General features: G+C 35.9%; 1 protein-coding gene across 7 annotated transcripts in view; it reads left to right on the forward strand.

Moving 5' to 3' along the window:
• EHBP1 (EH domain binding protein 1) overlaps positions 1 to 16,777 on the forward strand; it is a 354,447-nt gene that overhangs the window by 68,580 nt on the left and 269,090 nt on the right. For all 7 annotated transcript variants that reach the window (XM_003262441.3, XM_003262440.4, XM_030828368.1 and 4 more), the window contains exon 5: positions 6,769 to 6,822. In XM_003262441.3, coding sequence (XP_003262489.2) covers positions 6,769 to 6,822 — 54 coding nt within the window. The remainder of the gene's footprint in view (positions 1 to 6,768; positions 6,823 to 16,777) is intronic.

Below are 16,777 nucleotides of genomic sequence, written 5' to 3' on the forward strand. Positions count from 1 at the left end.
TATTTTCAGTGGATACTTTCATCTTCCTGACTCCTTCCATCCTCCCTGAATTCTTATAGATAAGCAGAAAAGTAAAACAGAGCAAAATGGAACAACTTTTCATTTGTTCATGGTAATTTTTGGATCTTGTTTTTGAACAACACTTAAAATATTCAAGTGAAAAATTTCACATTTCCTCTTTTTAAAACTTGTATTAAATCTCATAATTCACTTAATCTTGAAATTTGCAAATAGGAAAGGACTGCTCTGAACCCTTTTTGCCCTTAGTGAGTAGCATACACAGAGGTATGCTCATAGAGGAGGTGATTTTTAAGAAAGTTATCAATATGTTTAATTTTTCTGTGATTTAGCCAAAAATTAATTTCTTTAGCCTGCTTTTGATATTTAAGTTAAATTGAAAATAGCTGTTTCCAGTAAATTTTTTTTTAAAAAGACTTTTAGGATTTTGAGAAGGACAATGGCTCTTCAAGCTATTTTTAATTTTTCTCTTTAGTGCAGTGCTAAGAAAGGAGACAGTAGAGGGAGAGTAGGATATAAAAAAAGGCTTAATTGAATTACGCTAGAAGCAATTCTCATTACAAATGTTTTTGTCTGGTCAGTAATATAGTTAATTATGTAGAGATACCATTTTTAAGTGCCTTGGAAATGAACATCATTGCTGCTTATTTTATATCTTTTTACTGACTTGGCCCTATAAGATGTGCCTCTTGGTCTCATTAAAATTATTCTTTGGTAAAAATTATTTTAGGGATAATACATTATCTGTGCTTTAAAACATATTTCATTGCTTTAAGAGTTAATGTATGTCATATGTATATGGTGCTGTTAACTATTTATTAATTTATAAGATATCTATTCATTACTTCATTAATCCAGTATTCTTGAGAGCCTTGCTATGTGCCAGGTACTTTTCTAGATCCTGGGGGCACAGTGCCTACACTGAATCAACAAAGTGGGTAAAAGTCAGACAGACTTGGAACAGCAACATAGCTTAAACACTAGTTGTGCACTGTGGGAAGCTGCATCTCTTAGGTTTCATTTTCCTGCTCTGTTAAATGGGAGTGAAGATAGTACCTACCTCATAGGTTGCTATGATGAGTAAAACACTTAGCACAAGAACTGGGACATGGTGAGTGCTCAGTAAATATTTTATTTTATTATTTTGATACTAGCTATGCTAGAGCTGTGCTGCATTCCTCAAAATACAAAATGAGAGGGGAGGGATAGGCAGGGAGAATGGTATGATGTCTCCCCTGCATTGCATCACACTGTATTACTTGGTTTCTAAAGTAATACTCTCTGTGCCCTAAGTGCATCATGGAAAAGCTCTTTCAACCTTTATTTACAATTCTTTTTCTCCTTAAAACCAGTTTATTGGCAGAGCCAGCTGAGGAAACAAATATTAAGTATATTTTTTCCACTTCCCTTTTCTTTCTACCCTTTCCCTGTTCACCACCACCAAAGAAGCTTATTTTGGCAGGTTTTTATCCTACCTATGTGAATTTACTCATAAAAATAGTTGCTTCAATACAGCTCAAACTCAGCCAGCTGCCATGCTATTATACTAGAAAATGAGTAAATAGACATAAGAAGTAACTAAGGAGTTTGGAATTTATCTCATAAGTTGTAGGGGTTGTTAAAGAAATCTGAGTTGGTACTGATATGGTCAGAACTGTGGTTTGGGAAAATTAATCTGTGTACAAGATTGAATGGAGATCAGAGAGACTGAGAGAATGCTGCCGTCACGTTCATCTTGAAATAGCCTAGGTACGATCTCAACTATGGCAATAGAAATAGAAGATCATTAGTAGACCAAAGTGGAATCAATCATAAATAAGATGTTTCTCTGTAAGAAACATGGAACCTGAGAGACACAGTAGGGAAATATCAGAGTCCATCTCCCATCCGTGTATGCTCAATCTTAGAGTGCAATGTTGAGCCAAAAGCATACTTTATTGAGATAGTCTCTCATTCTCTTGATACCTCCATTCCTACCTCACCTCTGATACATGGAGTGAACTTGAGTAAGTTAAATGGGCATGTAATGTGACCCCACTACTTTTCTCTGTTTCTTATACTTTGTTGCCTTTTGCCTTTACTTACTCTAAAATCTGTGGAAATCTTATATAATCCCACCCAGCCCAGATGTTTTCTCTCTCATGAAGTTTTTCTTGTTCATTCTTGTAAGAAGTCGTGTGTCATTTTCTAATCTCTGGTAAAATCATTTATTTCATTCATCATACATTTAGTTGGATTTAGAACTACTGTGTTTGTCTTTGAAGGCAAGGACAACTGTCTTTGAATCCATGTAACATCTCTACAATCCCTTATATACTAAGTGCCCAATAAATATTTCTCAAATAAATGCTTGCAAAAGTGTGCTTCATTAAAAAAAAAAAAAAAGAAAGGTTACATTTGGTTGTAGGATCCATCATTACCCTTTCTCAGGTTTCTAGGTGTTTCTGGGATTAATGAGGGAGAGGTAAGAGGAAGGGCATCTGTAGCCCTGCTGATTTGCCATTTTGTCTAGATTGTCAAGTCCCTTTTAGTGCTTTGAAATTCCAGCTGTTTAACCTCTGCACTGAAGAAAACTTTGCCTCTAGTGATACTTTTAGTTTAAGATACATACAGGTATAAAAATGAAGGCAGGGCTTTATGTTAGCATTTAATATCTTAATAAGCTGCTTCTTAATAGTCTGTTTACTGGTTTATCTGTCTCTGATCAGGTAGATTTACTGATGGAAGATAGTGATATGCATCAACAAAAATAAAATAGAGGATTTCTTAATATTAAATAATGATTATAATTTAGATAAATTATGGAAGTATTATAAAAGTAGGGTATGACCAGGCACAGTGGGTCATGTCTGTAATCCCAACACTTTGGGAGGCTGAGGTGGGTGGATCGCTTGAGCCAAGGACTTCAAGACAAGCCTGGGCAACATGGTGAAACCCCATCTCTACAAAAAATACAAAAAAACGGACCAGGTGCAGTGGCTCACTCCTGTAATCCCAGCACTGTGGGAGGTTGAGGCAAGGAGATCGTTTGAGCTCAGGAGTTCTAGACCAGCCTGGGCAACATGGCAAAACCCTGTCTCTTTTGAAAATACAAAAGATTTGCTGGGCACAGTGGTGTGTGCCTGTAGTCCCAGCTACTCAGGAGGTTGAGGTGGGAGGATCGCTTGAGCCTAGGAGGTGGAGTGAACCAAGATCACACCCCTGCACTGCAGCCTGGACAGCAGAGCAAGACTCTGTCAAAAAAAAAAAAAAAAAAGTCAAGACTAAGAAAATCACTCAAAACCATGCATTTACATGGAAATTAAACATCATGCTCTGGAATTACTTTGGGGTAAATAATGAAATTAAGGCAGATAACAAGAAGTTATTTGAAACTAATGAGAACAATGATACAACAGACCAGAATCACTGGGACACAGCTAAGGCAGTGTTAAGAGGGAAATTCAAAGCACTAAATACCCATATCAAGAGTTAGAAAAATCTCAAATTAACAACCTAACATCACAACTGAAAGAATTAGAGAAGCAAGGACAAATCAACTCCAAAGCTGGCAGAAGACAAGCAGTAACCAAAATCAGAGCTGAACTGAAGGAAATAGAAAATGAAAATCCATTCAAAAGATCAATAAATTCAGAAGTTGGTTTTTTGAAAAAATTAAGATTGATAGGCTGCTAGCTAGACTAATAAGAGAGAAGAGCCAAATAAACACAATTAGAAATGATGAAGAGGCTGTTACCACTGACCTCAGAGAAATGAAAATAACCATCAGAAACTACTATGAACACCTCTTTGCCCACAAACTAGAAAACCTAGAAGAGATGGATACATTCCTGGACACATATACCCTCCCAAGAGTGAACCAGGAAGAAATTGATTCCCTGAAAGGGACCAATAATGAGCTTCAAAATTGAATCAGTAATAAATAGCCTACCAACCAAAAAAAAGCCCAGGACCAGATGAGTTCACAGCCGAATTCTACCAGATATACAAAGAATAGCTGGTACTATTCCTACCAAAACTATTCTAAAAAATCGAGAAGGAGAAACTCCTTCCCAACTCATTCTATGAGGTCAACATCATCCTAATAACAAAACCTGGCAGAGACACAACAAAAGAAAACTTCAGACCAATATCCTTGATGAACATTGATGCAAGAACCCTCAGTAAAATACTGGCAAACTGATACTAGCAGCACATCAAAAAGCTAATCTACCACGATCAAGTCGGCTTAGTCCTCAGGATGCAAAGTTGATTCAACATAACGCCAGTCAATAAATGTGATTCATTACATAAATAGAACTAAAGATAAAAACCACATGATTATCTCAATAGATGTAGAAAAGGCTTTTGATAAAATTCAACATCGCTTTGTGTTAAATACTCTCAAAACTAGGTATTGAAGGAACATATATCAAAATAATAGCTATCGATGACAAACCCACAGCCAACATCATATCGAACGGGCAAAAGCTGGAAGCATTCCCTTTGAAAACCGGCACAAGACAAGGATGCCCTTTCTCACCACTCCTATTTAACTTAGTATTGGAAGTCCTGGCCAGAGCAGTCAGGCAAGAGAAAGAAAGAAAGGGCATCCAAATAGGAAGAGAGGAAGTCAGTTTATCCCTGTTTGTAGATGACATGATCCTAATCTAAAAAACCCCACGGTCTCAGCCCAAAAGCTCCTGCAGCTGATAAATAACTTCAGCAAAGTTTTAGTATGCAAAATCAATGTGTAAAAATCACTAACATTCCTATACACCAACAAAAGCCAAGCCGAGAGCCAAATGAGGAACATAATCCCATTTACAACTGCCACAAAATTAATAAAATACCTAGGAATACAGCTAACCAGGGAGGTGAAAGACCTCTATAATGAAAACTACACAACACTGCTCAAAGAAATCAGAGATGACACAAACAAGTGGAGAAACATTCCAGTGCTTATGGATAGGAAAAACAAATATCATTAAAATGCCATACTGCCCAAAACAATTTACAGATTCCATGCTATTCCTATCAAACTACCAATGACATTCTTCACAGAACTTGAAAAAACCTTTTAAAAATTCATATGAAACCAAAAAGTCTGAATAGCCAAGGCAATCCTAAGCCAAAAGAACAAAACTGGAAGCATCATGCTACCTGACTCCAAACTATACTGCAGGGCTATAATAACCAAAACAGCATGGTACTGGTAAAAAACAAAACAAAACAAAACAAAACAGGCATGTAGACTAATGGAACAGAATAGAGAGCCCAGAAACAAGGCCACACACCTGCAACTATCTGATCTTTGACAAAGCTGACAAAAACAAGCAATGAGGAAAAGACTCCCTATTCAATAAATAGTGCTGGAATAACTGGCTAGCCATATGCAGAAGACTGAAGCTGGACCCCTTTCTTACACCATATACAAAAATCAACTCAAGATGAATTGAAGACTTAAATGTAAAACTCAAAACTGTAGAAACCCTGAAGGGCAACATAGGCAATACCTTCCTGAACATAGGAACTGGCAAAGATTTCATGACAAAGCCACCAAAAGCAATTACAACAAAAGCAAAAGTTGACAAATGAGATCTAATTAAACAAGAGCTTCTGCACAGCAAAAGAAACTATCAACAGAGTAAACAGACAGCCTACAGAATGGGAGAAAATATTTGCAAACTGTGCATCTGACAAAGGTCTAATATCCAGCATCTCTAAGGAACTTAAATTTACAAGAAAAAAACAAAACAACCCCATTAAAAAGTGGGCAACGGACAAGAACAGGCAGATTTCAAAAAACATACATGTAGCCAACAAGCATATGAAAAAAAGTTCAACATCAGTGATCATTAGAGGAATGCAAATCAAAATCACAAGATAGCATCTCACACCAGTCAGAGTGGCTATTATTAAAAAGTCAAAAAATAACATGCTGGCAAGGTTGTGGAGAAAAGGGAACACTTATACACTGGTAGTAGGAATGTAAATTAGTTCAACCTTTGTGAAAAGCAGTATGGCAATTCCTCAAAGAGCTAATGGCAGAAGGACCATTCAACCCAGCAATCCCATTACTGGGTATATACCCAGAGGACTATAAATCATTCTGCCGTGAAGAAAATGCATGTGTAAATTCATTGCAGCACTATTCACAGTAGCAAAGACATGGAATCAACCTAAATGCCCATCAGTGACAGACTAAATAAAATATTGTATATGTATACAGTGGAATACTATGCGACCATAAAAAGGAATGAGATCATGCTTTTTGCTGGAACATGAACATGGATGGAGCTGGAGGCTATTATCCTTCACAAACTATTGCAGGGACGGGAAATGAAATACTGCATGTTCTCATTTATAAGTGGGAGCTAAGTGATGAAAACTCATGAACACGAAGAAGGGAACAACAGACACTGCAGCCTATCGGAAGTTGAAGGGTGAAGGGTGGGAGGAGGGAGAGGAGCAGGAAAAATAACTGTTGGGTACTAGGATTCGTACCTAGGTGAGAAAATAATCTGTACAACAAACTCCTGTGCCATGAATTTACCTATGTAACAAACCTGCACATATACCCCAAACCTAAAATATAAGTTAGAAAAATTATAATAAAAATAATGCAAAAGAAAAGACTAGGCTATTCTGCCTCTCCATTTTTAAAAGCTAGTAAAAGCTCAAAACAAGGCTATATGTATTTTCTTAATTGGATTTATTGGACTAAAGACATGTATTTCAATTCCATTTCATATTTTGCTTTTGTTACAGGATCCTCATGCAGAAGAATTTGAAGACAAAGAGTGGACATTTGTCATAGAAAATGTAAGCTAATGGCAAATTCCTTCACCTTTCACATTTTCAACTTTATATATGCATTATTAAGGTACATTGGCATTTTGGTGGTAGGAAAAATGTTGCCTTAAGAAAATTAAATAGTGATTTGTAGCTTTTAGAATTTTTTTAGTGAAATGATAGCCAATAACAAAATTACTTGTAAGAAATGCTTTTATTAACACTGTAAGTCTTCAATACCAAATTATATGTATGTTTGTATGTATGTGTGTATATATGTGTATTATATATATAAATATATATATATATATATATATTCTGTTTGGGGTTTAAGGGCAAGCCCATGTCTTATTCATCTTTTTATCTATCAGCATCTAGCATAGTGCTTATCACATAGCAGATACTCATCTAAACATGTGTTGGATGAAACCATGAATGACCTTTGAAATCTTTAAAAAAATAAAAATAAAGTATGTGGGCCAGGTGTGGTGGCTCATGCTTGTAATCCCAGCACTTTGGGAGGCTGAGGCAGGCAGATCACCTGAGATCAGAAGTTTGCAACTGGCCTGGCCAAAGTGGTGAAACCCTGTCTGTACTAAAAATACAGAAAGTAGCTGGGCATCGTGGCGGGCACCTGTAGTCCCAGCTACTTGGGAGGCTGAGGCAGGAGAATCGCTGGAACCTGGGAGGCAGAGGTTGCAGTGAGCCGAGATTGTGCCATTGCACTCCAGCCTGGGTGACAAGAGTGAAACTCCATCAAGAAAGAAAGAAAGAGAGAGAGAGAAAGAAGGAAAGAAAGAGAGATAAAGAGAGGGAGGAAGGGGGAAAGGAGGAAGGGAGGGGAGGGAGGAAGAAAGAGAAGGAGAGAAAAGGAAGGAAGGAAGGAAGGAAGGAAGGAAGGAAAGAAAGGCGGGGCTTTAACTGTTTATTTGGGTTGAGAGATCCTAGATTGGTACCTTAATAATCATCTTAAGTTAATTTACATATTGTGGAATCCCAAGTGACTAGAAAGCATATAGCAGGTATTCAATAAATGTTTATTTACTGGGAATTAAAGAAGACAGCCCATCCAAATATAGTGATTCATAATGTAGGCTTGGAATTCTTGGAAAATCTGTCAAATAAGGGAGTGGACATAGGATGAAATGGAAAATATGTTAACATTCCTTCTCTCCAAACATTTATTAATACATTAGATTCACAGAAATCTATTGAAAATAATGTAGATGGCAGGAATCAGATAAACCTGATTTCAAGTCCTATCTCTTCTACTTATAAGCTCTGTGATCATTGGGAAATTTCTTAAATTCTCAGTCATACAGTTATAGGGTTGCTTGAAGATTAAATAATTTTCAGTGAATATTAGCTTTTACCATTGCCATCATTATCATGACTGTTCATCATGATAATTGTTAAAGTTCTAAAATGTATTTATAACAGGCTTATCACATGCTTTGTGTAATATTCTTCCTTTCTATGCCTGACTTTGTTATGTATATCAGTGACAAACGGAATTATTTGTTTATTCCCCAGCAGTAACTGGGCCATGTTTAGGACTAAAGAGCTGAGAAGTTTGGTAGTGAGATCAGGTCCATTATAGATTTACTTTCATATTATAAAGTTATGAGATTTCAGAAGGATTGTGAAATTGCTATATTCTTAAGGCATGGGAAAGAGCACAGATGCACATGTTATGACCAAAGCATTTGAAATACATTAACTCAAGAGAATACACTAATTTATATACTCTAAATTAGGGCAACTATCATAAATTATGAACTGTATCAAAAGGATGAGTTTATGTAATTAAACCGAAAACAAGACAAACAAAACAAAGGAAGTGCTATATTCTCACCTGGAAGATAGACGAGAATGGGGTAGATCTCCCTCTTTAGTTTTCAGGAGGACATTAATTTCTTTCTGCCAATATCAACTCCTGTATAGTGAGATTTGAGAATAATTTTTATTCTCTATCTAGGTGTATTAACTCTTTTTACCTGCTCTGGAAAATCTAGGCCAGTTTTCTGAGATGTGTACAGGACCCCTGCTTGCATAAGTAGATTTAACAAGGGAAAAGTTTTATTTCATTTATCTCTGTATCTACCACAATTTTTTTTTAAACCATACTACCTTTGGGGTAGTAGCTTCTCAATAAATATTTGTTGAAGGAGTGACTGAATAAATGGTATAGTTAAACTCCGTGAACTGTTATAAATCCTGTAAGGATTATTCTTTTTAAGAGAAGAATACCTGTAATCCCAGCACTTTGGGAGGCCAAGGCAGGCAGATTGCCTGAGGTCAGGAGTTCGAGCCCAGTCTGGCCAACATGGTGGAACCCCATATTTACTAAAAATACAGAACAATTAGTTGGGCTTGGTGGCGTGCGCCTGTAATCCCAGTTACTCGGGAGGCTGAGGCAGGGGAATTGCTTGAACCAGGGAGATGGAGGTTGCAGTGAGCTGAGATCGTGCCACTGCACTCCAACCTAGGTGATACAGCAAGACTCCATCTCAAAAAAAAAAAAAAAAAAAAAAAAAAGAAGAATAACGTGAGTAACATCCATCAACTATACTGAAGAAAATTTGAAAAGTAGACCCTAGAGGCAGTAAAACAGCATGTGAAGGATCCATATGCTGTTACAGTAGGAGCTCTTCTGATCAACTTTATTGAACTTACATAAGCCAATCTCATGAGATTTGTCTGTATTACCATCTATGGGATTAAATAAATAGGCTGGGCGTAGTCTCTCACACCGGTAATCCCAGCACTTTGGGAGGCCAAGGCGGGTGGATCACTTGAGGTCAGGAGTTGGAGACCATCCTGGCCAATGTGGTGAAACCACGTCTCTACTAAAAATACAAAAATTAGCCAAGTGTGGTGGTGCATGACTCTAATCCCAGCTACTCAGGAGGCTGAGGCTGGAGAATCACTTAAACCTGGGAGGCAGAGGTTGCAGTGAGCCAAGATCGTGCCACTGCACTCCAGCCTGAGCGACAGAGCAAGACCCTGTCTCAAAAAAAAAAAAAAAAAAAAAAAAAAAAAGAAGAGAAACGAAAGGAAGGAAGAAATGTTCTTAGACATTTTCTTTAAACCAAAATTTGATATAAGTAGACATTGCATTTTTCAAGTATTAGCAGTTTGCTTTACTTGACATAATCTAATGTGAGATTTTTAACCTTTTAAATAGATGATTCAGTATTCATTCATTCAGCACTTAAGTATTCATTGAGCGTGTATTATGTGCTAGATACTGTTCTAGGCATTGGAAATAGTGGTGTATAAAACAGATGATTCAAGACCAGCCTGGGCAACACAAAGGAGACTCAGTCTACAAAAATATAAAAAAAATTAACTGGACATGGTGGCATATGTTTATGGTCCTGACTATTCAGGAGGCTGAGGCGGGAGGATTGCTTGAGCCCAGGAGGGCAAGGCTGCAGTGAGCTGTGATCGTGACACTGCACTCTAGCCTGGATGACTAAGTGAAACGCTGTCTCAAACAAGACAAAACAAAACAAAACAAAACAAAACAAAACAAAACAAAACCAGATAACAAGTTAACAAATCTCTTCACTGTGTAGTTTACACTCGTGTGTGTGTGTGTGTGTGTATGAGAGAGGAGGATAAAAATTAGTGTATGAAAGATTTAGTGTGTTAGATAAAATAAATATATAATGTATGCCAAATGCATATTAGGTTACATAAATGCTATTGAGAAAAAAGGAAGAGGGTAAGGATCCCCCGTCTTTATGATTACATAGTTATAATGAGCCACCTTATTATTTCTAAGGTCTCCAAAAGAGAATTGGGGTATGCTTGTCAAATTTATTTAAAATATATTTTAATAAGAGAGCTGATGAAATGAATATTGTAAGGTATGGGAAAGTTTTAAAATAACCTTAGCATTCTATATGTAAACCTCTCCTAGGTTATAGCTCCCCTCAGTGGTGAATGATGAAATTGACTTTTGCGGATCATCATGTAGCAATAACATGTTACAATGTTACACTTTCCCTTACATTTTAATGTGCTTTCACATTTCATACAAAAGAATTAGTGAATTTCAAAGAGCTAAAGTTCTTCTCTTTGTCTTGTAAAATCTGGGTTTTGTTAGAAATTCTGTTGGTATATTGTCCTGACACTGAAAAGGTATGCTCTTTGAATGGAATTGTAATACCTTTCTTTTCTTTGCACATTGTGTTACAACCCCACAGTTAATAAAGAAATGTTGAGACTTTAACCGTAATGTCCAGTAGTAGCATTAGTAACAAAGAGTGAAGTTATATTTAATATAAAATATCCCAATAAGACAGAAGTCTCCAAATATATATCACTGTAACAAATTTATTGGACCCTTACTATGTACCAGGTACTATGTATAATAGAATGCTTTATACACATTATCTCATTTGCTCATTATAACAACTCTGGTGTGAGTCAGATATAACCCTATTTTACAGGTAAAGAAAGTGAGGTTTAGAGAGGTTAAGTAACTTGCCCACAGTTATATAGCTAACAGGTTGGGATTTTATCCAGTCTTGTCTTTCTCCACGGCCTTTGCCCTTAACCCATACTGCAGTAACTGGCTACCTTAATAAGAAAGATGAAAAGAGATCATTTGAAATTGTAGACTCATAGGGAAGCTTTTAATCAGTCTTCTGTAGTAGTAAGCCTATGAAGAACGTATGTATCAGATTAGTGAAGGTAGTCTTTAATTATTGTTTATATACAGTTTAGAAGTTATTTGGGTTAATTATTTCACTACTGTTAGACATTATAAAATGGAATTCTAGAATTTATCAGTCACTAGAATTCTTAATATTTTTTCTCAAGGCAACCTTACTGCTTCTTTGTGCAAATCGAGATAATGTTATTTTCATTTTATTGGTTCTCTTGTTTCTGATTTCTCCGTTTTGTCTGAGCTTTCTTCTTTGGACCAGAAACTTCAGAGTTGAAATTTTAGAGGTAGTTCTGCCACTTACTGGCTATGCAACCTTAGATAAGTCATTTAATATTTCACAGCTTCCATGTAGTCATGTATAAAATGATGGTATTAATATCTACTCCACAGGTTATTGAAGATTGGAAATAATGTATGTAAAGCATCTAGCTTGGTAAGGAGTAGCTATTTTTATAATGTTCCTTTCTAGAGGACACAGAAAAATATAAAGGAAAGAAAACTAGATTTCTAAATTTTATTGTTGCAGGATTTTAGTTTTTCCACTCCTTTATACCACTTACACCTCTCAATGATTTCTAGACTTTACCGTTATCTCAAAGCAATGACAAAGCAACTTGTAACATCTCACTTGGACTAAACTTAAAATATTTTTCCTTTTATCTTTTGATTTAGGATATCTTCCGCTTATAAATTTAATCTAGGATTAAGAACAAGTATTTCTTTTGGATTATTTACAATCCATTTACTTATTAGTGTAGATAATCAAGAATGGATACTATAAAACACTATGTTTCATTTTTATCTACTGTAATAGAATAACATCTGTTCATCCAGACAATTGACATTGTAGGGTTTTTTAAAAATATGAAGCCACAACAGTTATATTTAGAAAACAAAATTTTTTTTCTCTTCCTAGTGTTTTAGATTACCCAATTAAATCCAGAACTATTACATTTGTAAATTATATCCATAGGTTTTAGTTTCTTGTTTTTACATTTGAGACAAGGTCTTGCTCTGTCACCCGGGCTAGAGTGCAGTGTTGTGATCATGGCTCTCTGCAACCTTGAACTCCTGGGCTCAAGCGATCGTCCTGCCTCAGCCTCCCTAGTAGCTGAGACTACAGGTGCACACCATTACACCTACTCCCACCTCGGCCTCCCAGAGTGTTGAGATTACAGGCATGAGCTACCACACCCAGCTGGTGTTGGTTTTTAAAATCTAAAAAATTTTATTTTTCTGATTCCACTGTTTTATTTTAATACATTAAAAGCATATTGATGAAAGGCACCAATCAGATTGAATCCATTCAGTAATTTATCCAACCATTCTGCAATATTTTAATATGGATTTTCTATATGCCCAGACATTTGGTGGTTATTGAAGATGCAAAGTCAGTTAAGACATGCAGAATTTTGGTTCTGAGATTCATGGTTTTTTCTCCCACATTTTTTTCTGTGAAATTGGGATCATCTTATATCTAGGATGTCCCACGGTTATAACTGTTAGTTTTTTGTTTGTTAGTTTTGCTTTCTTATTGCTATATAAAATAATGATATATCATCTTTAAACCAATGATAACTTATATTTGATGACATAAGATAACCTGTCCTCAAGAAGCTTATAAAGTAGTGAAGTGTCAGAGAGGTAAAGAAAGAACTGCAAGGAAAAAAATAAAAATGTTCATAGGGTACTACAGGACAGTAATGGAGGGCAGAGTCAGGGAATAATTCATGGAGGAAGTGGCTACAGAGTTTAGTCTTGAAGAAAAAAGGAAGTTAGGCAAAAAAGGCATTCTAAGTAGAGGAAAGAAATAGCAAAAGTAATTGAAAGAGGAAAAACAAAACCAACAGAAAACATGAGCTCCCCCAGTAAAGATTAATAGACATCTGCTTTTTGTTTTGTAACTGTTAACCCAATGGATGTAATAATAGGCATAAGATTAACTTGGTTCTTCGTCCTCCATGGAGATCAGTGAGGTATGAAAATGTATTTTATTGGTGCTACCTATTCACTATCCAGTCTTTCCCACTATTTCCAACTGTGACCCATGAGATAGGAAGTTCGGCTCCTCCAGGGCTCCACCAGTCCCTTTTTTATTGCTGTTTGTTTGATGTTACCTCCGGAAGACTTTTAAGTGAATGGCGATGGGCTAAATTAATTATGTTAATTCCAAGGCAGATGGCTGGGCCTGGTAGCACACGCCTGAATCTTAACACTTTGGGAACCCGAGGTGGAAGTATTGCTTGATCTCAGGAGTTCAAGACCACCATGGGCAATATAATATAGTGAGACCTTTTCTCTACAAAATGTCAAAAAATAGCTGGGCTGTGGTGATGCGTGCTTGTAGTCCCAACTACTCAGGAGGCTGAGGCAAGAGGATTGGTTGAGCCTGGGAGGTTGAGACTGTAATGAGCTCTCATTGCGCCACTGTACTCCAGCCTGGGCGACAGAGTGAGACCCTGTCCAAAAAAAAAAATCCAAGGCAGTAGTGTAAATGCTCCTCTGCTTTGTTTCTTTTGTTGGATTACGTTGAACAGGATTACTTGCCCAACCAAACTCACCTAACAAGACTATACCAAGAACAGAGATGATATAATAGCTCAAATAATACAATGTAAACAATATAAAATCACAGTGTTTCTGACCTTATTAAATTTAAGTTTGAATCCTTCTCCAAAATCAAGTCAATCTCTTGATCTCACAAAATAACAATTCTGATAAATTACTTCTACTTTTTCTTTCAGAGAAAAAAAGTATATAAATGCTACTTCTCTCCTTTAGTTGTTTTTTTTTTGTGTGTGTCACCTCAATCAAGGCATCTCACTTCAATGTCTGGGGAAAGACTGGATATCTTTTTCAGAAACTGTAGCTTGCACTTTCTCCTGTAGCTCCAAACTGGGATTATCTTTTCAGCCCCAAGCCTTTCAAGAATACATTTCCAAAGGTCTAAAGAGTGTCTAGTGCACATGAGAATACCACATCACAAACATTAGCAGTACCCCTCTTCCACCGTGGAGTCAATTTATAATCTAAGTATCAGTAGAGATGGCTCAGCCTTTTTAGGCAGCATTTACCTTAATATAGTCCTGTTTATAGCATTCCATTTAATGTTCCACCCCCTCTGGAAATGTGGCCCAGTTAACTCACTTGAACCTAATCAAATTTCCACTAGGCAGCATACTCCACTTTTTGTTCTTCTATTAATCCAGTAATTAAGAATGGTTTAGTCAGTAATGCCCATTTATCTGTATTTGTTAGTATTATATACTATTTATATATACAGTAAACTTTTATTTTTCCTGTAGTTCATTCAACTTTGTGTGTAGGGAAACCAGTCCTTTCCTCACCCTATTGACTGCAGTTTCGTCAAGGAAGAAAGTGAATTCTCTCACTCTTGCTGAATGGCAAGAAAATTCACGTGCTTATGGCTACTTGCTGAGAGAGTATTGTTCTACACAGCGCTAACCAGAATACATTTGAATGATAAATCAAAGAGCCCTGTATTGTTAGATCTCTTTTAGGCCATTCTTTTGGTATAAACTTCTCAACCATGTTCTTTTCTTACAGTCCCAGAGTCTTAGACCCTTTTGGATTTCTAAATATTTCAGAAATTTGAAAGCAATGTATAGAGGACCTCTGCTCATCTTGTCTTTCATACAAATGTAGCAATTTGGATAAATCTAATCAAGATCCAGTTTTTTATTTTTAGTTTCAACTTAACTTTTTTGGTTATTTTTCAGATATGCACAAAAATAGAAGAAATAATATACTAAATCTCTAAGTACACGTCTCCTGGCTCAGTAATCTTCAGTATTTTTTTCAAACTTATTTCATCAATTCTTCTACTTTTCTGTTGCTTGCTTTACCAGATTTAAAGTACATTTCAGATATTATATCATTTCTTCTATAAATAATGAAGTCCACTTGAGCATCATCAGCTTAAGAACGTGGTTAAGAGTTACTGGCATGTCAGAAAAGGTGACCTACCAGCAAAGAATTTTTTTTTTAACTTAACTGCCTTTTAGATGATCTCTCTGACCTGTTAGGCTGCACATTCAATATTATCTTGATTCTTAAAAAGTGATATTATTCTTGTTTCTACAAAGAAAAAAAATTGACTCTATAAGAAGCAACAAAGCTTCTCTTATAACCCCCTCAGAATTAAACTCCTGAATTAAGAGTAGGAAGCTCATGGTTCAGACAGGCTTTTTTAGTCTTTTAATTATCCTGTCAACTTTCTGTTGTATATGATTATGGGAATGGTGACTGGCTGTCTGTGTAAATTAGGCAGGGTATAATAGATATGACTAGGAGTTAAATGTAAAATTTTTAGCTAACTAAATCTTATTTTGGTTACATTTCAGAGAAATTTCATATATATATATATATATATATATTTCCTCCTTAGTTTCCATTAATGTTAAGTATTTAATGTGCTGTTCTAATTCAGAAATCTTTCAGATTGTGCTTCTAGAGGAAAAATCCCATCTCCTTTATTCTCAAATCATCCTTTAACTTTAAATAAAATAATGGAGAAACTTTTGTTGCACTTAAAAAAAGAGGTATGCTTAAGAATGATCATGCATGCTTTGAGCCTGTCAACTATACTGTATTTATCTTTGTGTAATGCAAGAAACTCTATGTTAAAATAGTAAATAAAAATTACATGCCGGATAATTTATTTCACATAGCAGTTTAATTTGTGAAATGTCCTAGCTAACACATTTTAAGGGAAAGTTCCATTTTTTAGCAACAGAGCACTGTTTTCATACTATTACAGTGTTCTTGTTTTCTGGTTCTGTTTTTCTGAGTTTTGTCCCTGTTCAGTATTTGGAGATTCATCTTTATTGACATTGATCATGCGTTACAGATCAAGTACTGCAATAGTATAAAAATTCACAGGATTACTTATTACTCATAATTGCTTATTTATCCAACCAGTATTTAATAAATAGATATCATGTGACAGATACTTGCTACGTACTGAGAGTGTAATGGTGAAAAAGGTGTGGTCTCTGACTTCCGGTATCCTACAGTCTGGAGTGGGGAAACAGGCAACCACTATGAAGATTAAGTTTAGGATGTTTTATGTTCCCATATAAAGAGTACTTAATGCAGTCTTGGTGGGTTAGGGGAGGCTTTCTATTGAAAGTGATATATAAATTGAAACCCTAAAAAATAAAGTTTTTACAATCCTTTTTCTGTAACTTCAAAATCCAAAATCTCTACCTAAGATGTTTATAATTTTTTAATTTTTTGGAAATTTGATTCAAATTCATTTGGTGGCAAAACCTGACCTTACCC

The sequence above is a fragment of the Nomascus leucogenys genome, chromosome 14 (assembly GCF_006542625.1).
Source record: "Nomascus leucogenys isolate Asia chromosome 14, Asia_NLE_v1, whole genome shotgun sequence".
Classification (NCBI taxonomy): domain Eukaryota; kingdom Metazoa; phylum Chordata; class Mammalia; order Primates; family Hylobatidae; genus Nomascus; species Nomascus leucogenys.